We start from the raw sequence: 22938 nt of genomic DNA on the forward strand, positions 1-22938 counted from the left end.
GACTGTACAGAAAACTCGATTGCGCCGAAGAAACTTCGGCGTATTTTTTACTTGTTAATGCTAAATTTTATCCACTGCGCTGAAAGGTAGACCGTTAAGTGGTTTTCCGCTCAAATGTTGATGGGACAAATGCTTATATCCTATTATAATGAACCCCAATTATTTACGTTAGTTTAGGCAATTATTCGCATGGCAGAACTTTTCTTATATATAAAAAAAACACAAGAACGCCTTTCAAAGCTCATCCAAAAAGACAGCAGCCGTGCAGGTCGTGCAAGTTCGGCTCCTCCAAAAAGACGGCAGCCGTGCAGGTCGTGCAAGCTCGGGAGAGCTGGAGGAACGTGTGCCAAACATCCACTCATAAAAGAGAGGATTAATGAGGCAGAAGATGCACCGGCGAAAGAATAATGGGAGGGGGTGGTGTGCGAGCGCGCGCGCTCGATGTGCATCTGTTTAAGCTTTTGTTGGTTATGATGGAAAGTGACGAATGATCAGATGTTATCGATGGAAGGGTGAAGATGTGGATTTCAGGGACAATGTAGGTGAATGGATGCGTTAATTGAGTGTAGATGATTAGATATAAACAAAATTAATTAGCAAAAGGGGGAAATTTATAAGCAAAATCGTATAAGTTACGGTATTACGAGTTCAGATAGAAGAACATTTTCGGCGAATATAAACAGGTAAACATTTGCAAAAGATTATGTAGATAAGAGGGAATGCTTTAGCAATATCGATAAGGACAGGAATGGAAATAACCAATAATGAAGATGATGGAGTTTAAGAATCAAAGAGATGATATTAATATTAAATAAGTACTAAAAAAAACTAGTTGACATTCCTCGTACGTGAAGGTTAAACTTTTAATAGTAGGTTTACGGATTATATAGTAATATAATATAGTAATATCAGGAAGAGGAGGAGTAGGAGGAATAAAAATACATTGAAGAAGAAGGCGAAGAAGAGGAGGAGGAGGAGGAACAAAAATACATTGAAGAAGAAGGAGAAGAAGAGGAGGTGGATGAGGAATAAAAATACATTGAAGAAGAAGAAGAAGGAGAAGAAGAGGAGGAGGAGGAAGAATAAAAATTCATCGAATAAGAAGAAAGAGAAGAAGAAGAAGAGGAGGAGGAGGAATACATTCATCTGCCACATCCTGATTGATTTTTATACGGGATTCTAGACAGACCAGAACGTTGCCTTGAATAAACATTTGTACTTATTGTTCCACGGATAATACGTCGTGGAATGCGGACTCTCTCTCTCTCTCTCTCTCTCTCTCTCTCTCTCTCTCTCTCTCTCTCTCTCTCTCTCTCTCTCTCTCTCTATGTAAATGATCTGTGTTTATACTTATCAGAGTGGTTACTACATATACAGGTATGTGTAATATATATATATATATATATATATATATATATATATATATATATATATATATATATATATATATATATATATATATATATATATATATATATATATATATATATATATATATATATATATATATATATTAATGTATTGATAGATAGATAGAGTGATAGATAGATGTGTGTATGTATATATAGGCTACGTATGTATTATAAAGTGTGAGTTGAAGAAGAATTCACACAGTCGCTTTTGCAGTGCGATAAATAAGTCTTTTCGACGAAACTTGCATTACAAATTTAGTTCCCAGTCCACGATGTATTTAATTTCAGTTATACCAGTCCGTGAACTCATAAAAATTGCTCGCAAACCTGGCCTGGTAATGATATTCAAAATATGCCTCCTGGCGGAACGTATATATTTCTGTAATGTTTTATAACGTAGAAATTATAATAATGGTGATATTAGTATTTGGGGCAGCAACTGCAGAAACAGTAGCAGTGCCATTAATAGTAGTAAAAGTAGTATTAGCAGTGGGAGGGTGTTTGAAAATGAGAATTTATGAATGAATATTATACGAGTGAGTTCGGATACTTTTATACTATTTTGTAAAATAGTTCGGCGGTTTTTGTTCGACAGACAGACGTAATGTGCATACGTATATTTGTGTTTCTCACTTGTTTTTGTATTTGTGTGAACCACTTTTTCATAAAAAAATCGTAAGGGGTAGTGTTGTCAGTGCACCTCACGCGGTGCACTGTAAGCATTACTAAAGGTTCTTTGTAGCTTCCCTTTGGCCCCTAGCTGCAACCCCTTTCATTCCTGTTATTGTACCTCCGTTCATATTCTCTTTCTTCCATCTCACTTTCCACCTACCCCTAACAATTGTTTCATCGTGCAACTGCTTTGAGGTTTCCTCAAACCTTTTTACTCTCAATTTCCCATTCAGCGCTGAATGACCTCACATAGGGTCATGGAGTTCTCGTAAGTTTTATTTTCCATTCCATTCCATTCATACAAGAGAATAAAAAAAAAAAAAGCAAGACCACCTTCCTTTTATATTCATCGATTTTGGAGTATACTGTACATATCCTCTTTTCCTCTCTCACTCGCCCTCCATTCATCTTCTGCCATCTTTAGCCTAACTCTGAGGTCTGGAGGATATCGACCGTCTATAGAGCGAAAGGTTATTGTCATTCAGGTGACCCTCTCCCACACAGTTCAACCACAGTGCCACTGGTCTTGACGCGTGAGGCGCCCCGCCGAACAATAAACGAGATATGTTGAATGTTCGACTTAGGTTTTTTTTTTATTTTGTCGAGTTGAATACTCTCTCTCTCTCTCTCTCTCTCTCTCTCTCTCTCTCTCTCTCTCTCTCTCTCTCTCTCTCTCTCTCTCTCTCTCTCTCTCTGACCTGAACAAGCTATTCACTATCTCTGTCTCGTTTTTATAATAATTATTCACTATCTCTGTTCAAGTTATATGTTTTTCTTAACGATTAATTATATGTTTTTCTCTCTCTCTCTCTCTCTCTCTCTCTCTCTCTCTCTCTCTCTCTCTCTCTCTCTCTCTCTCTCTCTCTCTCTCCTTACACAAGCTATTCACTTTCACTGTCTCACGTTTTTATGATGGTAATTATTTATTTATTAAGCTTAAGCTGTGTTTTATGCTCAACGATCAAAACATTTGAGATAGATAAAAACATAAATAATAGAATGAGAAGAAAACCCTTAAGAAAGGCCAGGAAAAGTCCTAAACTCTTAACAGTTTTTTGGGATATTGGAGGTGTAGTTATGTAGGTCAGAGAGAGAGAGAGAGAGAGAGAGAGAGAGAGAGAGAGAGAGAGAGAGAGAGATAGTCAAAGCCAAAGTCAGAGTCAAAATTCTTTATTCCATTAAAAATGGGTATTACATACGTTTAATTACTCATTCTTGGGTAACGTAGGTCCATTCAAAGTTTTAAAAAGTTTCTACATAATAAGCAATATTCATTATCATAGTACTTATATTTAGTATACAAGAGGTATATTACTATACAATATCTCTAATATCGGTAAAAACAGAATTACACACACACACACACACACACACACACACATTTGAGGGCAGAACTATTCATTTGCAATGACAGTAATGTTAAGGACTCATTAGTAAACTTTTCAGTTTAAGTAATCCATTGTGGAATGAACTGTTTATAAAGAACCTAAACAAAATGATAAATGGGCAAGATAAATAGGATGGTATTTAACTTGTAAATTAATCAATGAAGAAATTGATAAAGTAGGAATGCTATATGCATAAAAAAATAATTGAGACAATCAGTAAGCTTTAAAGATTATGTGATGTTGAATAGGAATATGTTCTGGAATGATCAAATAAATTCTATTGACAAAATGCAAAGCAAAAATGGGAATGCTGTTCCGGCACTAAAACAAGAAAAGTGAACACATGATTATGCCTTATAAAACGGCTGCCATGTTACAATATAATATTTACCCACACTACCAAAAGGATATGCACAAATAGAGAGTGCCAAAGGTCATTTACAGCTAGAATAATAGGTTTACTATTGACTAGGGAAAGATGCAATTTTAAATTTTAGTCTTGAAAGGAGTAACTTACATGGTAATTCAAGCATGGAAACAGATAGAAGGAATTATCTCTCTAAAATTATCAAAAGAGCAAGCAGAGGTAGATTAATCTGCCAAAACTATACCAGGAAAATTAAGAAAGCACACAGGACATTAATCCACCACTCAGCATCGATAATGCAGCGTCTATTCAATGCGCTCTTTCATCTGATCATAACTTATTATTTTTAAGATCTAAGCTCGACAAATATTTTCCTAACCATTAAACCTCTGGAAGATGCAAAATATCTCGGAAGATGCTTAGCAACTCTCTCTCTCATCAAAGGTGCCTCACACTGAGGACCTGGTCAACCAATCATTCTTTATTCTATATTTTTACAAGGGTCTCTCTCTCTCTCTCTCTCTCTCTCTCTCTCTCTCTCTCTCTCTCATAAATGGTGATACCAGGTCAACCAATCATTCTTTATCTATATTTTTAAACCAGGTCAGCTGATATGTATTGTTCTCTCTCTCTCTCTCTCTCTCTCTCTCTCTCTCTCTCTCTCTCTCTCTCTCTCTCTCTCTTAAATGGTGATACCAGGTCAACCAATCATTCTTTTCTATATTTTTACACCAGGTCAGGTGATATGTATTGTTGCTATTGGTAATAATGCTTTTGCATGCATGTAATCTCCGAAAGCAGTTATGGAAAGGAGGGTGAAAACGTAATAAAATTATTATTACTTATCTCACGTTTCATTTTTTGTAAAAAGAGTCGGTGAGTAACACGGAATTGAAACAAATAGAGAAGAGATATTTTAGAGAACTAAAAATTAAGCCTCTTCCTTTTTTTCATTCGCCAAGGAAGTACATCGGAAACACCTCCCTCTGAATTCCCACCCCGTTTTATCTGAGTTTCATTATTCCGTAAAGAGTCGCATCGACAAGGTCTTCGTCTTTTTCGGCCGGGAAGAAATGGCACTCATATTTTTACCCTGAGTGTAATGTGGAATAGAAGTGTAATTTCCGTCGTGTTATGAAGCGGTCTTTTTCCTCCTCCTCCTTCCTCCTCCTCCTCCTCCTCCTCCTCCTCCTCCTCCTCCTCCTGTCCTCCCACCTCCTGCCCTCTCTCTCACACACACACTCACACACACACACACAGGTATTCATTTGCCTCTCTCTCTCTCTCTCTCTCTCTCTCTCTCTCTCTCTCTCTCTCTCTCTCTCTCTCTCATATCAGTATTCCCTTGCACACTAGAAATAAGATCTGTTTTTCCTCCATCTTTCTCACCAGACAGTATTCATTTGCAGCCTGGAAATAAGATTCTCTCTCTCTCTCTCTCTCTCTCTCTCTCTCTCTCTCTCTCTCTCTCTCTCTCTCTCTCTCTCTCTCTCTCTCTGTCGTAATGCTGTTTTGAATACAAATTGACCACCAAGGTGCATAAACACCTTTTCAGGAGCGGTCCAGTGCATTACTCTGTACCCAACAATATCAAAACATAATGCGTGGGGTTTGTGCATAGTGCGGATAAGCCTTCAACATGTTTACGACTTGCAGTGGGTTGGGCCACAGTGTCGTATTTCGCGCGAAATAATTCTCATTAATGTTTCACGAGCATGCTTCGTAATTTTCCTTTTTCTTTTTTTTTCCAAGTCTTTATTCGTCATGTTTCTCGTCAACGGATTATTGTTTAATTTTATGGTGATATGACTGTCAAATTTGTGATTCTGTTTTCAGTCTTTTCAAGACTTTATTATTTTACATTTCTTGACGCCAGATTCATATTTTATTTTATAAAGTAATGTGTTTGGCAAATTTGTATTTTGTTCTGTCGGTGAGAATAATTCATGTTAATACTCCGCTCGTAATTGTAGTCTTCAAGAATTTTATGGAAATTACGTGTTGTTGACGAAATAAGTATTCTTGAGTGATATTATGAAGAACCTATTTTTCACATTTGCCGTAACGTAATTATCAAGCATCGAGGATCTTATTCATAATTATAGTTGGAAAGAAAAGTGTTCTTGCTTTCTAGATTCAGTTTTAGCCTCGCGCTCTCATAATCATATTTGGAGAGAAACATTTTCTTCTTTTTTTGAAATTAATATTTTCTTGCTTCCTAGATTCAGTTTTATCCTCACGCTGTCAATCATTTTGGAAAGAAATATCTCCCTGTTTTCGAGATTCAGTTTTATCCTTATTTTTTGTCAAGATAACTTCATTATCATCTCATTTTCGGAAACTTGCTCCTCCCTGGAGACGGGAATCCTTCCTTAATCAATTTTAACTTTTATTCATAACACGCTCGCAGACTGAATCGTAATTCTTCCCGAGTGCGTTTCGCAAGTTCATCCTTTTTGGCAACTGTCAGGCTGTCTGGTACGCTTATTATCGCCCCCCTTCATTAAGAAATTTTGCGCATTGGCCCACATTTACCTCGAGACTGTATCCCTTTATGTCCGGGTCACATAATGACAGTGAAGCTTTATTGTCTCTCTCTCTCTCTCTCTCTCTCTCTCTCTCTCTCTCTCTCTCCTTCATTTAGAGCATTTAATCCCTTTTACTCTTGCATGTTTCATTCTTGTTCATATACATCTCAGCTCTCTCTCTCTCTCTCTCTCTCTCTCTCTCTCTCTCTCTCTCTCTCTCTCTCTCTCTCTCTCTCTCATTTTCAGCATTCTCTTGCGCACGGGAAATTCTCCTTTCTCTCCCCAGGACTCACCCCATCTCCCTCACGCATTCATTTCCAACCTCTCTCTCTCTCTCTCTCTCTCTCTCTCTCTCTCTCTCTCTCTCTCTCTCTCTCTCTCTCTCTCTCTCTCTCTCTCTCTCCAGTTTAAGTCCCGTTTCTTGCCACTTATGTCAAACATATGCATAGCCTAAAGCCCACCGAGTTACAATTTTTGAGTAACAAAAAATCCTCGGCTTAGTTATGTGATCTCGACAAGAGTTTTGTTTTTGGTGGGATAGGATTGCTTGAATATTACAGAATATTGAAGTCGGTTCTCGGACGTGAGGGATGAAGGGGTTAAACGTTCACAAAAACGAGCCGGGAACTTTTTGGTTATTGTAATTTGCGTCGCGGCCAGAGAGAGTTTTCCTTCTTCTACCTGTCAGGCAGTGAGTTGCATTCTGTCCCATAATTACCACACAGACACACACAGACTCCGCTTAGTTTTGTGTGTTTGGTAGAGAGAGAGAGAGAGAGAGAGAGATTTCGTCTCCTCACACCCGTAAAGAGAAGGTCGATTGGAAAAGAATAGGGACTCGCCGGATCTCTATGGGTTTGCAGACAATGAGAAGCGATTTTAATGAACCTCATTATAAAATTCTCCTTCTTCAGTCGCCCCTTACTCTCCCTTCCCCTTCCCCCCCTCCCCCCCTCTCTTTCTCTCTCACACACACACACACACACGCCATTTTTGCGCTCATTAGTCTGAGGAAAGAGGAAAAAGGGCAGGTGGATTGAAGGCGTGTAAAGTATGGAAGGTAATGGTTGGAGAATTTCTGTAGACCCTCATCATCATCATCATCATAATTTTTCTCTCTCTCTCTCTCTCTCTCTCTCTCTCTCTCTCTCTCTCTCCAGCGAGATGTCCTTGATCGTTATATTTCATTGTACCTCTGTGTACATGAGCAGTACGTTATATAAATTATATCATGTACACGCTAGTCGACTGTTGTGAGTCGCAGCCATGGTTGAGTATGGCTTGGGGTAGCATCCTCATCCCAGAAGACATGCTAAGGGTCGAAATGGTATAATTTTCTAAGGACACCTGCATGTATTAAGCCATTAATTTGGATTTTATACTTCATCCATAAGCCGCCCGCCCGCTTTTAGCGAAAACTGCGTTTTACTTGTAACCAAGCTCTCTCTCTCTCTCTCTCTCTCTCTCTCTCTCTCTCTCTCTCTCTCTCTCTCTCTCTCTCTCTCCACAACGTTCTTTGTGCAACTAGAGTGCAATAGTTTGTTCCACCCACCAGCTCTCGCCACCCAATTATTCTTTTTCATCGGTGGGAAATTAAATCTGTCAGTGGGCGACTTCTGTTGTGTAGTTTTGCGTCACATTCTCTCTCTCTCTCTCTCTCTCTTTGTTTGAACAAATCTAACTTTACCAATTTTGAATCTCTGGTTTCGTTTATGGACTTCTGTTACATAGTTTTGCATCTCTCTCTCTCTCTCTCTCTCTCTCTCTCTCTCTCTCTCTCTCTCTCTCTCTCTCTCTCTCTGTGTGTGTGTGTTTGAACAAATCTAACTTTACCCCTTTTGAATCTCTGGTTTCGTATATCGACTTCTCTTATATACATTTGCGTCATTCTCTCTCTCTCTCTCTCTCTCTCTCTCTCTCTCTCTCTCTCTCTCTCTCTCTCTCTCTCTCTCTCTCTCTCTGTGGGTGTGTGTGTGTTTTTAAACAAATTTACGTGTAACCTGTTTGAGTCTCTGGCTTCGTATATCGACTCATGTATTTGGTTCTCTCTCTCTCTCTCTCTCTCTCTCTCTCTCTCTCTCTCTCTCTCTCTCTCTCTGTATGTGTGTGTGTGTGTGTGTGTGTGTGTGTGTGTTTGAACAAATCTACCCGTACCATTTTTGAATCTCTGGCTTCGTGTATCGACTTACGTATGTGGTTTTCTCTCTCTCTCTCTCTCTCTCTCTCTCTCTCTCTCTCTCTCTCTCTCTCTCTCTCTCTCTGTGTGTGTGTGTGTGTGTTTGCGTGTGTTTGAACAAATCTACCTTCACCCCTTTTGAATCGCAGGTTTCGTATGTCGAATGTAAATTTGCGTTCTGCCTTCTGTGAAGTTTGCATCTCTTTTTCTCGGTGAATACGAGTGCACATTATTCAAGGCCTTTTTTCTCATTTGCCATTGCAATTGCAATTGAAAGCACTCGTCTCCTTTCAAACGTTAACAGGTGTTTGCCCTCAGTACGCCGAATCATCATCATTCCGAGCTCTCAGTTGCAGGCACATTCAACGAGGGGGATATTGGTGCGCTTGAAATGCCTTTAATCAGTGATTCTCTCTCTCTCTCTCTCTCTCTCTCTCTCTCTCTCTCTCTCTCTCTCTCTCTCTCTCTCTCTCTCGTCAGTTATTACTGTCTTCAGAACTTGGAGCTTGCCTCCCGTAGGGGGGTTTTGCCGTGAGTGCACTTCACGCGGTGCACTGTAGGCATTACTTAAGGTTCTTTGTAGCGTCCCTCCGGCCCATAGATACAACCCCTTTTATTCCTTTTACTGTACCTTCATTCATAGTGCAACTGCGAGGTTTTCCTCTTGTTACCCTTTTCAGACCATTTTACTGTCAATTTCCGTTTCAGCGATGAAAGACCTCATAGGTCCCAGTGCTTGGCCTTCGGCCAAAATTCTATATTCTATTCATTCTATCCTTAGAGCTTGCCTGTGTAATTTTTCTTTCATTGGTAATTTTTTTTAACAGTATCTAGCCCCTCAAAAATCTTTAATCAGCTTGAGATTCCTATTTTATTTCCTGTATTTTTATATAGCTATTCCTATGTTATTTTTATTGTAATTTTATAATTAGAATTTTTTAGGGGGTTCCTCTTATTTTGCATTCCAGAATTCCTTTCTGTTAATTGTTGTTTTGCGTGGCGAAATTCGTGTAAGCCAGAGATATCACGTTACTCTTGCTTCAATATTCATTTTGCATTCTCCCTTGCCTCCTGGAGAGAGAGAGAGAGAGAGAGAGAGAGAGAGAGAGAGAGAGAGAGAGAGAGAGAGAGAGAGAGAGAGGAGGGGACGAGTTGTAGGATTCGAATTCCATACTGTCTGAGAGAGAGAGAGAGAGAGAGAGAGGGACGGGTTGTAGGATTCGAAATTTCATACTGTCTGAGAGAGAGAGAGATGCGGGGAAGGGGACGGGTTTTAGGATTCGAAATTTCGTACTTTCTGGTACAGAGAGCGAGGGAGAGATAGCAAGATTCCGAATTCCGTACTGTCTGAGAGAGAGAGAGAGAGAGAGAGAGAGAGAGAGAGAGAGAGAGAGAGAGAGAGAGAGAGAGAGACCCATACTGTCTGCTTCCTCCCGTCGGCTCTATAGCCTCAACTAAAGTTGAAATGCATAAAGTTTAAAGTTCGTATGGTTTGACTGTCCATGGTTTGGAAAGTTTGTTCGTTCGTTCGTTACGGGGAAAAATCTAGGTTAAGATCATTAAAGTGGAAAGGTCTCTCTCTCTCTCTCTCTCTCTCTCTCTCTCTCTCTCTCTCTCTCTCTCTCTCTCTCTCTCTCTCTTTTAATAGCCATTTCCATTACTCGAAAAGAACAGCGCTTCTCAATCGGGGGTCGAGGCAAAAGGTTTCTCCCATAATCTTCTTAGGATGAGATACTGTCTCTCTCTCTCTCTCTCTCTCTCTCTCTCTCTCTCTCTCTCTCTCTCTCTCTCTCTCTCTCATGTCTTTCCTTTGCTCTTGGTGGGTTAGTCAGATAGACGAAATGATATTCAGCTTGAACTGGCGTTACAACAGCATTGGTCAGCGACATGAGAGAGAGAGAGAGATTTTGAAGACATCAACGTGAAAATCTTTCGTATGTCTAGGTTTACATTTTGACGAGGAATGAACGGTCACGCATAGTGCTTGTGCTTGTCTCTCTTCACGCTTTCTCTCCATGCATCTTACGAGAGAGAGAGAGAGAGAGAGAGAGAGAGAGAGAGAGAGAGAGAGAGAGAGAGAGAGAGAGAGAGAGGGGTCATCTCCCTCTGGAGAATTTTGTTAATCCTTTTCTTAACTTTAACGAGGGAGTGTTAAACCAACCGTAACAGCGTCTCCGTCGGTTGAAAGGAACTCGTCTTCTAATTTTTCCTTTTTAATGCAATTTTTGCGTGGGGAGGAAATTGACGGTCTTCAGACGGTGGGGGGGGGTGTCTAGGGGTTGGGTTATGGGGAGGGGGGAAGCAGCAGCCTCCTCCGTAGTCATCTAGTTCCTGCCTTCACCATCAACTTATTTTTTCTTGAATTTTCTTCCTGTATTCACACAGCGTCTTGAATTCCTCCTCCTGTGACTCAGTTTTCCAGGTTTTTGGTTTCGTCTTTCTGTGTTCGCTTAACTTTTCTCCCTGGCCTATTTCCTCTCGTCTTCACTATTGCGCTTTGTCATCTTTATTCTTCCTTGTACTTTTATGCTCATTCGTTGCTCATCATCCAGGCAGTCCCCAGTGGGTGTAGTCGGTATCATGCGTCTGTTTTCTGTCACCTACCTATCCCTAGTTACATTTTTTATCTGATTTCCTTACATTTTTTATCTCATTTCCTTTGTTTTCTTGTGGTTCTAAGTGTCTACCTTACACTGTGCATTTATCATAGACAATATATTTTTTTTATACCTGATCGTCCCCTTTTAGTTTTCTGTAAAAGAAAACTATTGTGCCGGCTTTGTCTGTCCGTCCGCAGTTTTTTTGTCCACCCACAGATCTTAAAAACTACTGAGGCTAGAGGCCTGCAAATTGGTATGTTGATCATCCACCCTCCAATCATCAAACATACCGAATTGCAGCCCTCTAGCCTCAGTAGTTTTTATTTTAGTTAAGGTTAAATTTAGCCATAATCGTGCGTCATGCAGCTGTCCGTGGCTGAAAGCTTCATGGGCCGCGGCTCATACAGAGAACTCGATTCGCATTTTTTACTTGTTTAATTATAAAGTTCTGTAGGATTTTTGGCTTGAATGACCAAACGCCTTAATTAACGTAGGTGGCAATATGGAAAGAAGCCTTAACAAGATCGGGAGTTTGGGGAAAGTCGCTTGATTAATTTAAGTGGGCTTTATAAGAGCAAGTCAAAGTGACATGTTTGTCCTCACTTTAAGAAGAGTGGCTTTTTTTGTTTATTTTTTTTTATGTTCTGTCACATCTTAGATGAAGATTAATTGTTGGTATTTTTAGATGAATTTATTTTTTTATACTTTCCTTTTTATTTCCTTTTTATGACTAAATGTCAGACCACACTCATAAATCTATCTATCTATCTATCTATATATATATATATATATATATATATATATATATATATATATAGAGAGAGAGAGAGAGAGAGAGAGAGAGAGAGAGAGAGAGAGAGAGAGAGAGAGAGAGAGAGAGAGAGAGAAAGCTAGCCTTTCCCCGGGTCTTGCATGCAGCAAGCATCCTCTGAAGGAGAGACTGACGTAACTCTGCAAGCACTGGCGATTAAAAAGAACTGTCATGATAAAGGTTTTCAGTGTAGATAGGGCAACTAAACTGAATGGCATTCGCAGTATAATGGAAATAAGAAAAGAACATTTGTTAAATAAACAGTGACACTGAAAAGAGGATGCCAAGGTGCCTGGTGTGTACAGACAGGACTTTTGGAGTCCTGAGACGGAGGCGAAGAAAAGGAAATTGTCCATTAGGATGTCGGCAGCAATTCTCTCTTAATAAGCTACGAGGGCCGTTACTTTAATCAGCATTTCCTCGTAGGAAAGTACCATTTGATTTGTATATAGTCTGAGGCGAAGTTACAGGCAAGTTAAATGATCACATGGTCCTTTTTGTGTGTTGGGGGTGGGGGGGGTATGTTTGTGTGTGGTGTGTAAGGGAAGTCTTCAGTGCTTGCTATGGCCCCGTTTTTATCTTGGGGGGGGGGGGTGTTTGTATGTGTATGTATGATAGGTCCCCAGTGCTTGCCACAGCGCCGTTTGTATTGGGGATCGTGTGTGTGTGTGTGTGTGTGTTTAAGGGAGGTCTCCAGTGCTTGCCATGGCCCCGTTTGTATTGGGGAAGTGTGTTTGTTGTTATGTGCGTAAGGGAGGTCTCCAGTGCTTGCCTTGGCCCCGTTTGTGTAGGGGGTCGTGTGAGTGTGTGTGTCTCCAGTGCTTGCTATGGCCCCGTTTGTGTAGAGGCGGGGGGTAGAATTTTTGTGTGTGTGTGTGTGTGTGTGTTTGTGAGGGAGGTCTCCAGTGCTTGCTATTGCCTGTTTACTTAATGATCCTCTTCCTGTGCCTCTCGTGGTAGACTTAAGAATTTCTGCGCTATTTAATTTCTTGCCTCCTGAAACTTTTTTTTATACGTTTCTCTTGGTTGTGTGTGTGTGTGTGTTTGTGTTTCTGCACTCCTCCACATTAGGTCTGCCGCAGTCGGCAAACTCGTATTTGCCACGGGAAATTGCCTTCTTCAAGTTCCTGCTTCTCCAGTTTTATGTCTCAGAACAGAACTAACGCCCATTTTCCAAATTTCTGCTTCGACGTGTATTGAGCCTCTTCACATGGCGTGACTCCGACTCGTTTTCCTCTCCACGGCTCTCACTCGTTCTTGTCCTTTTTTTGTTCTAAGTGCTTCTTATGTAATCAGGAGTCTCTCTCTCTCTCTCTCTCTCTCTCTCTCTCTCTCTCTCTCTCTCTCTCTCTCTCTCTCTCTCTTCTTCTTCTTCTTCTTGTCGCCATGTTCTGCGTTACTACGTGCTTGTCTCATTCACAAAGCCGTTCTTTTTTATTGTCACACGTTCTTCTCCAGTCTCTCTCTCTCTCTCTCTCTCTCTCTCTCTCTCTCTCTCTCTCTCTGACTGCGGCTTACATCCTTCCTTGTTCTACCTCGTTAATATTTTACGCTTGGGTTCTTCCACCCTCATTTCTGTGTTTATCCACTTATACGATCTCTCTCTCTCTCTCTCTCTCTCTCTCTCTCTCTCTCTCTCTCTCTCTCTCTCTTCTTGATGCGCTGACCTTAGGGAAAAACGACGAGTCATTTTCAAGTTAATCCCCCCCTCTCTCTCTCTCTCTCTCTCTCTCTCTCTCTCTCTCTCTCTCTCTCTCTCTCTCTCTCTCTCTCTGTTTTCTTGATAATTTATTTTCAAGTTCTCTCTCTCTCTCTCTCTCTCTCTCTCTCTCTCTCTCTCTCTCTCTCTCTCTCTCTCTCTCGATACGCTGACTTTAGGGAAAAAAGACAGGCCATTGTCAAGTTCATTCTAAAATATCACGAGCAATTACCTTGAGCAACGAAAAATACACTGCGGTTTCATACGCTTACACCTGTATGTGTTTATATATATATATATATATATATATATATATATATATATATATATATATATATATATGTATGTATATATACATACATATATATATATATATATATATATATATGTATATATATATATATATATATATATATATATATACCATATATGCATTCATAATAATATATGCATACATAGTAATATATGCGTACATAATAGATATATGCATACATAATATATTCATACGTAATTGTATATGCATACATATTAATATATACATACATCATAAATATATGCATACAGAATAACATATGCATACATGATAAATCTATGCATACATATTGAAAATATGCATGCATAATGAATATATGCATACGTAATAAATATATGCATACGTGATAATAAATGCTTACATAATATATAAATAAATATATGCATACCTAATAGTATGTGCATACATAATAATGTATGCATACCTAATAGTATGTGAATACATAATAATGTATGCATACATAATGAATGTATGCATGAATACATAATAATGTCTGCATACATAATGAATGTATGCATGCGTAATAAATCTACCCTTTCCCCTTTTAGAGTTGTGGGATTCGAATCAGTCATCCGTCTTTTGGAAATTCAGGGGTGCAGAATTAATGGCGAAGACCCAACCATTTCGAAAGAGAAAAATCTATATATAATATCCTGGAAATGAATCACAGCTGACTTATAACTAACAAGTTCGTAATTCAAAACAAAGTTCAGCCATTTTGCACCACCTCTCTCTCTCTCTCTCTCTCTCTCTCTCTCTCTCTCTCTCTCTCTCTCTCTCTCTCTCTTAATATTTTGTCTCTCTCTCTCTCTCTCTCTCTCTCTCTCTCTCTCTCTCTCTCTCTCTCTCTCTCTCTCTCTCTCTCAATATTTTGTCTCTCAATGGTGTCTTTCAGTCTCTCTAATATCTCTCTCTCTCTCTCTCTCTCTCTCTCTCTCTCTCTCTCTCTCTCTCTCTCTCTCTCTCTCTGAGGCGAGGATGCGGCCGGGGATGAGCTTATCTCTTGCTGCAGAACTGCGCAAAGCGACGAATATATTAATTTTTAAAGGATAAAGCTTTTGGAAATGTAATGTGATTTATCTTATTCCAGAAACCATTTATAAGTGAATTTTGTACGTCTATTTTAATCCCAGTTGCGTTAGAACACAGCCCTATACACACGTGTGTGTGTGTGTATGCACATATAATATATATATATATATATATATATATATATATATATATATATATATATATATGTACGTATATATATATATACTGTATTATATATATACTGTGCATTAGCTGTTTGTCTTCTGGGGATAGCTCCAGAGGAAATACAAGACAATAGTCACAACCACAGCTTACAACTGCTGATTATGATGCCTACCACACATAAGGAGCTATATATATCTGCATAGAAGTCTCCTAAGCAGCTCTTAAAACCCTTGACACACATTGTATCTTTCAATTCTATCTTTCTTACACTCTTGCACTTCTTGGGAATTTAGATTCTTCCTTTCTAATACCTCTTTCATCTCAATCAGGACTTCCTCTCCTCCATTTCAGCATCTTCAGATAATTCACTTTTTTTCACCCAGTTATTCTCCGTCATTCTTTTCACATGATCAGACCATCCCAGAGGATTTTCACCCGTGCCAAGTGGCTTCACTACTCATACTTACCTCCACAGATTTCACCACTTCAGATCTTCTCACATAATAAGCAAACAGTTCATCTCATCAGCTTCAACATCCTCAGTCAGGAAGAATACTTCACTTCCATAAAGGCTAGTTGAGTCCTGTATCCCGTCAAAGGGTACTTTTGGGTCTAGGAGTGTTGTAAATCACAGTAATACTTGAAATATTTTAGAATTTAGTCAATATGTTTTTTTATCAACCAATAGATTCGACGTGTTACCGCGCCTTTTTTCTACTGTACTGTAGATTATTTAAATTCTTCTTCTCTCTCAGTATTATTATGAAACGTTTTGATTGGGCGTGGTTGGATCAGTGTTGTAGATGGTTCGGTCATATGGGTGGAAGACAATATGTTGGTGACACAAAGTTCCTTTGTACGATTGACAGTTTTCCTCTTGTTAATGATGACAAAACGACAAGTCAAAGAAGACAGTCCAGGCTACTCACACACACACACACACAAAGAAAATCAGTGTGACTCCCAAGCCGTCGTGTAAAGGAAATCAAAAGGAACTTCGACAATCTCCCAAGCAACTTGAACGTGTTACCCCTCATTTTCTTTCCCCTAACTCCGACCCAACTTGAACCATTCTTGTAAATTCATGGCTTTAGTTTCCACTTCTTGTTAAATTATCTCTCTCTCTCTCTCTCTCTCTCTCTCTCTCTCTCTCTCTCTCTCTCTCTCTCTCTCTCTCTCTCTCTCTCTCCCCTTTCATTTTATTCAGGGGGTAATGAGCAAGGCTCCCTCGCAGTAAATTCGTGTCGCATCGTCATTACCTTCTCCGAGTGGCCTCTTTTCAAGATGGCGAAGGACCCTGTTTCAAGATGGCAACAGGGAAGGGCGGGGTTGTGGGGAGGGGGGGGGGAATTATAAGAGGTCACTGGAGAATGGGTGTTAGGGGTGGGACGAGGGGGCGGTGGCTGTTAGTAATCAGCATGGCCTAATGGCTTTAATATCATTGTAAGTTACCGTGTTCGAAGAGCTGGAGGAGGAGGAGGAGGAGGAGGAGGAGGAGGGAGGAGGAAAAACCTCCGTTGCATCATATCCTCGGGTCATATCTTTGTCCGAATGAGTAATGAAGTTTCAAGTTCATTGCATCTCCGTGACACAAGTGCCTTTAATTGCTTCTCGTTCGTTCCGGGTAACGGAGCGGCAAATTTCTTGCGTTTGATTAGGGACAGACGAATTGTGGGGCGTTGTGATTGTAAATTTTGGGAGTGGAATTATTGAGCACATAGAGAGAGAGAGAGAGAGAGAGAAGAGAAGAGAGAGAAGAGATGACTTGGCGTAGCAAGGGTCAGTTTATCGAGGCTCTCCAGATTTTTTATAACTATGATGTGGATAGTGGTGTCTATTTTGACTGGTGATGATCACTCCCGTCTCCACTTTTTTTTCTTTCTCCCTACCCCAGATGTGACCCACAACAGTCAGTCAGTCACCACGTACATAAATCACCCCTTACGTCAACGCCGTAACAATTAAGTAGAAATGTTAGTAAATGTTTGAAAATAATCAGTTTGAATATTCTCCTTTCACTTTCCCAGACGGTTAAAAATATTTCACAAGAGGTCTTCAGTGGCACCCTATAATTACTGACCCAAAATACATGATGTATCCAAATGAGTTAACCTGTCTCGCCTGCGTTTAACCCAGGAAGTCACATTTAGGAGTGGTCAGACACAGAGTTTGCATACTGGAAATTCAATGTATACTTTGATTTATTTAATTGAGAACTTCGCTCACGAATACTCCAACTGAACACCATAGCTTGGTCAACTTTGGTGTCAGCAGATGGGAAGAGAGTCGAGTACGAATTGCGAATACCTGTGTTGGTAATGAGTGTGGGAAGGTCACGTTATGCATGACGCATGCTAGGAAGAGGCGACTGTTTCTGTGATTGTCAGTAATTTGTTTTGTAGTTTGTGTATGCTTGTTCTATTAAATGGGTGTTTTTAGCTTCTAAATGCATGTATTAATTCATTCTTTTTCAGTCCATGTATGCTTGTATGTGTATAATAGGAATTTTGTTCATGATTAGAAACTGCGTGTCAGTCTCTCCCCCTCTATCACGACTAGAAACTGCGTGTCAGCAACTCTCTCTCTCTCTCTCTCTCTCTCTCTCTCTCTCTCTCTCTCTCTCTCTCTCTCTCTCTCTCTCTCTCTACTACTACTGAAACCAGGACCTTTTGCCACCCCATTTATGAGCGCAAACGATCTGTTTTGCATTTTTCTTTTACGAACTCGAGGGTTTTCATGGAAGGCAGAAATGTGTTTTTGGAACCTGGGACACCTTCCTTAGTCGGCTGTTGACGCGTCTAGAAACGCGCACGAGCTCACCTGATGGTTAGGTTCCCCCTCTTAATGACTCCTTTTATTGGCGAGTTTTACAGCACCTGAGAAATTGAAGAAGGGACCGAAGAGGGTATTTGTCAACTAGGAAGTTTTCTCGCTGGGAAGAAAATACTCGCTGGAAAAAAAGGAGTATTCGTCGAAGGAATACTGAATACAATGGGGAATACTGGAAAAAGTATTCGGAATCCAAGGGAAAAGATATTCGTCGAAGAAAATTATTCATCAAAGGGAAGGGAAAGTATTCGTTGAAGAATACCATTGGGAATACTGAATATTAGGAAAAAGTGTCCCGAAGGGAATCAAAGGAACAATACTGGGAGAAAGGGTATCCGAAGGATACTGAGAAGTATCCTGTCAAAGGAATGCACAGGAAGAACACTGGGAAAAAAGTATTCATCGGGAAAGTATTTGGAAAGTATTCGGGAATATTAGAAAGAGTATCCAGGGAATACTCGGTGGGGAAAGTATTTCGTTGGAGTCGGTGTGAATATTAGAAATTCTGTCAAATGGAATGAACGGAATATTTATCTGTCTGGAATTGGGAGAAATACGTAGGGAAGGAAATATCTGCTGCTGAAGAAAATATTCGCAATTTTTCGTCGGGAATACTGAGAAAGAGGTGTTTGGTATTCGAAGGGAATGATGCGTTTCGTCAAGGGAATACTGAAAGGAGTGTCAGGGAAAGTGGGAAAGATGTCCGTCGAGAGACACTGGGAAAGGTATTCATCGGAGGAGTATTCGTCCCAGGGAATACTCGGTGGGACTTGTTGATTGAGAATAATGAAAATAGAAGCAAAATACAATTTTGAATTTTAGGTGAGTACGTTTATTTGTCAGAATTTCTCTTTTAGACTTTTTCAAATTTCTCTTTTAGACTTTCAAAGCAGAGAAGAGAGAGAGAGAGAGAGAGAGAGAGAGAGAGAGAGAGAGAGCAGATGACCTCCCACTTAAAGTGCATCTGGTCTCCGCCCACGGTTTAGTTAAAATTTCATCTCATTTAAAATGTTTAACTGCATAATAACTTGCAACGCACTTGGTCAGCATTTTATTATAGTAGGACTCTCTCTCTCTCTCTCTCTCTCTCTCTCTCTCTCTCTCTCTCTCTCTCTCTCTCTCTCTCTCCTATTGAAAGATCTCATTCCGTTATCCCAACCCGACTGTGTTTTTTTTTTCTTTGCGGCCCAAGCCATTCAAGTAATAATGAAGGCAATTTTAAGTCTCGCCATTTAACAAGGGCAAAGTTTGTGTATGTGTGTGTGTGTGTATGTGTATATGTGTATTTGTATGTATGTATGTGTTTGTTTGTTTGTTAAATGCGAAGTTTCTAGCCTTTGTGCCATTCTTGTGTCGTGGGGAAAACATCATAATTGCGTTAATGGCACTAGGTCCTTTTCAGCATTATTTTTTCTCTTATCCTCTATTAATGTGCGATGCAATTTCTTCCTTAGGTGGAGGTTGTATATTTTGTGTGAGATGGGGAGGTATGGGGAGGGGGCGGCAGTTGTTGGTGTGGTGGGACGAGGTGAGGAAAACACTTCCACTTGTTGTTTTGTGTTTTAATGAATATGGTAAGTGCTATTTCTGATATTCTTCCTCGCCGTCGTAAGTAAGAGTGGGGTTCCTTAATTTGGTAGAATGTGGCTTTTAGAGGTAATTCTCTCTCTCTCTCTCTCTCTCTCTCTCTCTCTCTCTCTCTCTCTCTCTCTCTCTCTCTCTCTCTCTCTCAAAAAGATAGATTTTAAAAAAGCGGACTTAGACCCATTTGGCAAATGCTGCAGTGAACCTACTTCAGTTTTGGCTCTCTCTCTCTCTCTCTCTCTCTCTCTCTCTCACACACACAAATTAATTTTTAAAAAAATGGATTGAGGGACCATCTGGCCATTGCTGCAATGAACCTGCTTCAGTTTTTGGCTATGCGAATTACGCCGCTTATTGGGGTATCCATTTCGGCGAAATATCTCTCTCTCTCTCTCTCTCTCTCTATCTCTTTCTCTCTCCTTTATTAACAGTTGCGTTTTAAAGGAGATTTGTTGCTGCCATTAAAGCATTCTCGGCGGTAGTGAATGGGTCCTCAGCCTGCGGATATGAACTTGTAAATCGCAGGTGCTTCAGTTTTATGTAAATAATTACCAACACATTGAATCTCTCTAACGTTTATGGCTGGGTCGGGCGTTATTCTCAGCCATTTTTTAGCCTCTGCCCTGTTTTGAATATGGTATGTTTTTGGTTCCCAGTGGCTCATGTTTGTGAATTTGTGTATGCATACATGTGTTTTTTCGCGTTACTGGAATTTTATATATGAGCTCTCTAGATAGCCTGATGGTGAATCGTTTTTGCAAAATTAGACCGTGTTCGTTCAGTACTAGCCCCTTGGGTGTAGTTATTTCAAGATATAGTGAGTTTGATATTAAACATATTTGAAATATTTTGGATACTAATAATATATTATAATATCCCCTATGGGTGTATATATATATTCCAAGATATAGTATATATTATATATATATAAATATATATATATGCAATAATATTTTGGATACTAATATATATATATATATATATATATATATATATATATATATATATATATATATATATAAATATATAATGTAATATATATATATATATATATATATATATATATATATATATATATATATATATATATATATATATATATACATATACATATACCATCAAAAATAGATCTTATAAAACCCTGTATCACAGCACACTCAACTCCCCAGATTCAAGTTTAATCAAATAACCCCGCAACACATCTTAAGAGCGTATTATTGTTTTGTCGCTCTACGATACTGTCAGAACCATGTTGGGAATGTCTGGGAGAGATAAAAAGAAACTCATAACTGCTTCTGTTGCCGTTATCATAATTTGCATGTCGCTCCAGAGCAGAGGGGGGGGGGCACAGTGACTAATGAAGGAAGCATCTCTCGAGTCGTTATGGTATTTCTTCTTATTTATCTTTCCTCCCTCTTGAGATAATTGAGGGGAAGAAGAAATGCGAACGAGAAAAGTGAAGAAGGTCCCGTTGCGTAAACAGATGGGAAAGAAAGAACGGGGTGGCCATTGTATTGTTTTGTTTGGTATTGTTGAGGAAATATGAGCTGCTTTGCGAATTCTGGATGGTAATTATGCAATACTCGCAGTTGTTTTCGTACTCACATCCGCCCCCTGTTGTTGGTGCGATTGTTATTATTACTGTTATTATTATTATTATTATTATTATTATTATCCCTTTGAAAGATTATTAGTACATGATGTAATCAGTTTTATAATAGGAATGTGCTCCTTTTATGTGTGTATGTCTGTGCATGTATGTATGTGTGTATATATTATATATATATATATATATATATATATATATATATATATATATATATATATATATATATATATATATACTATATATATATATTATATAATGTGATGTGTTTACATAGGGATAACTCTATAGCTGTTGCTTGCTTTTAATTTTGTATATGTTCACATGGGCATCCAGCCAAGGAACCCAGTCACAGTTACAACTTATATATAATATAATAATATTATATATAATGTAATAATATAATACTGCACTTTACAGTTGGTCTTGATCTTGTTTTATTTACTTTTCAAGTTTTTTTTTTCATAGACTAATGAGCTTTTTCTCTTCTGTGTTGCAGGTGGTGTCCGCACTTGAGTAGAGTTGACAACCTGCAGCCCTTCGGGAGGAAATAAAAAAAAAAAAACTCTTGAAGCGATGTTAGAGACTCGACATTCGAGGATGGGTCTAAGGGCGTTCCTGGCGCTGCTGGCGCTGGCGGCGACATGCGACGCCGTCATCAAGTACCCGCCAATGATGACCAAACAGCCGCCCTCCAACGAGGAGCTTCTCTTCCAGGTGGCCTCCAGGCAGGACGAGAATGACAAGCCTTTCATCATCGAGTGCGAGGCCGAGGGAGAACCCGCCCCCAAGTAAGTAGTGGTCGTGGCCTTCTCTCGAGTGTGAGGTTCATAGTTGTGCCCTGCGAGTGACGTTTTGGAAAGGGGACCATGTAGGCCACTGAACCATATCTGTCTTTTCACAAGATATAGAATAGAATATAGAATTGGCCTTGCACTCGCTAGGCCCGAGTTCAACTCCCTGGCCGGCTACTGAGGAATTTATTTCTGGTGATAGAAATTAATTTCTCGCCATAAGGTGGTTCAGATTCCACAATAAGCTGTAGATCCCATTGCTAAGTAACCAGTTGGTTCTTAGCCACTTTAAATAAGTCTAATCCTTCGGGCCAGCCCTAGGAGAGCTGTTAATCAGCTCAGTGGTCTGGTAAAACTAAGGTTTACTTTTTTTTTTTAGGCCTAAGGCCAAGCACTGGGACCTATGACGTCATTCAGCGCTGAAAAGGAAATTGACAATAAAAAGATTCGAAAGATGTAACAGAAGGGAAATGTTGCAGTTGCACTATAAATCAATTGTTAGAAGAGGATGGAAAGTAAGATGGAAGAAAGAGAATATAAATGGGGGTACAGTAAAAGGAATGAAAAGAGTTGCAGCCAAGGGGCGAAGGGCTGCTGCAAAGAACCTAAGTAATACCTACAGTGCACCGCATGAATTGCACTGACGACACTACCCCCCCAACGGGGATTTTCACACAAGATGTATCAAAACCTTAATGATGAGTACCAGCAGAGGTTTCTGGAGGGGTGGGTTCATTTTGAGATTCACCCTTATTTTTATTTATTTTTTTTTTTTTTTTGGGGGCTAGGGGAGGGCGTGGTGGATACACTGTCTTCAAGATGATGATGATATAAGTTGTGTTGAAGGGGTAGGTTAGTTTGAGGTCATCCAGATTTTGTTTTACGATAAATTCCACTGATTTAATAGTTATATCATATGCCTACATGTTTGTATGATATACCCTCATAATAACGTACCTAAA

General features: G+C 39.5%; 1 protein-coding gene across 6 annotated transcripts in view; it reads left to right on the forward strand.

Moving 5' to 3' along the window:
• Nucleotides 1-22938, forward strand: part of Nrg (Neuroglian) — a 350034-nt gene that overhangs the window by 305174 nt on the left and 21922 nt on the right. For all 6 annotated transcript variants that reach the window (XM_067108466.1, XM_067108465.1, XM_067108468.1 and 3 more), the window contains one exon: nucleotides 21682-21973. In XM_067108466.1, coding sequence (XP_066964567.1) covers nucleotides 21759-21973 — 215 coding nt within the window. In that variant the 5' untranslated portion in view covers nucleotides 21682-21758. The remainder of the gene's footprint in view (nucleotides 1-21681; nucleotides 21974-22938) is intronic.

The sequence above is a fragment of the Macrobrachium rosenbergii genome, chromosome 9 (genome assembly GCF_040412425.1).
Source record: "Macrobrachium rosenbergii isolate ZJJX-2024 chromosome 9, ASM4041242v1, whole genome shotgun sequence".
Taxonomy (NCBI): domain Eukaryota; kingdom Metazoa; phylum Arthropoda; class Malacostraca; order Decapoda; family Palaemonidae; genus Macrobrachium; species Macrobrachium rosenbergii.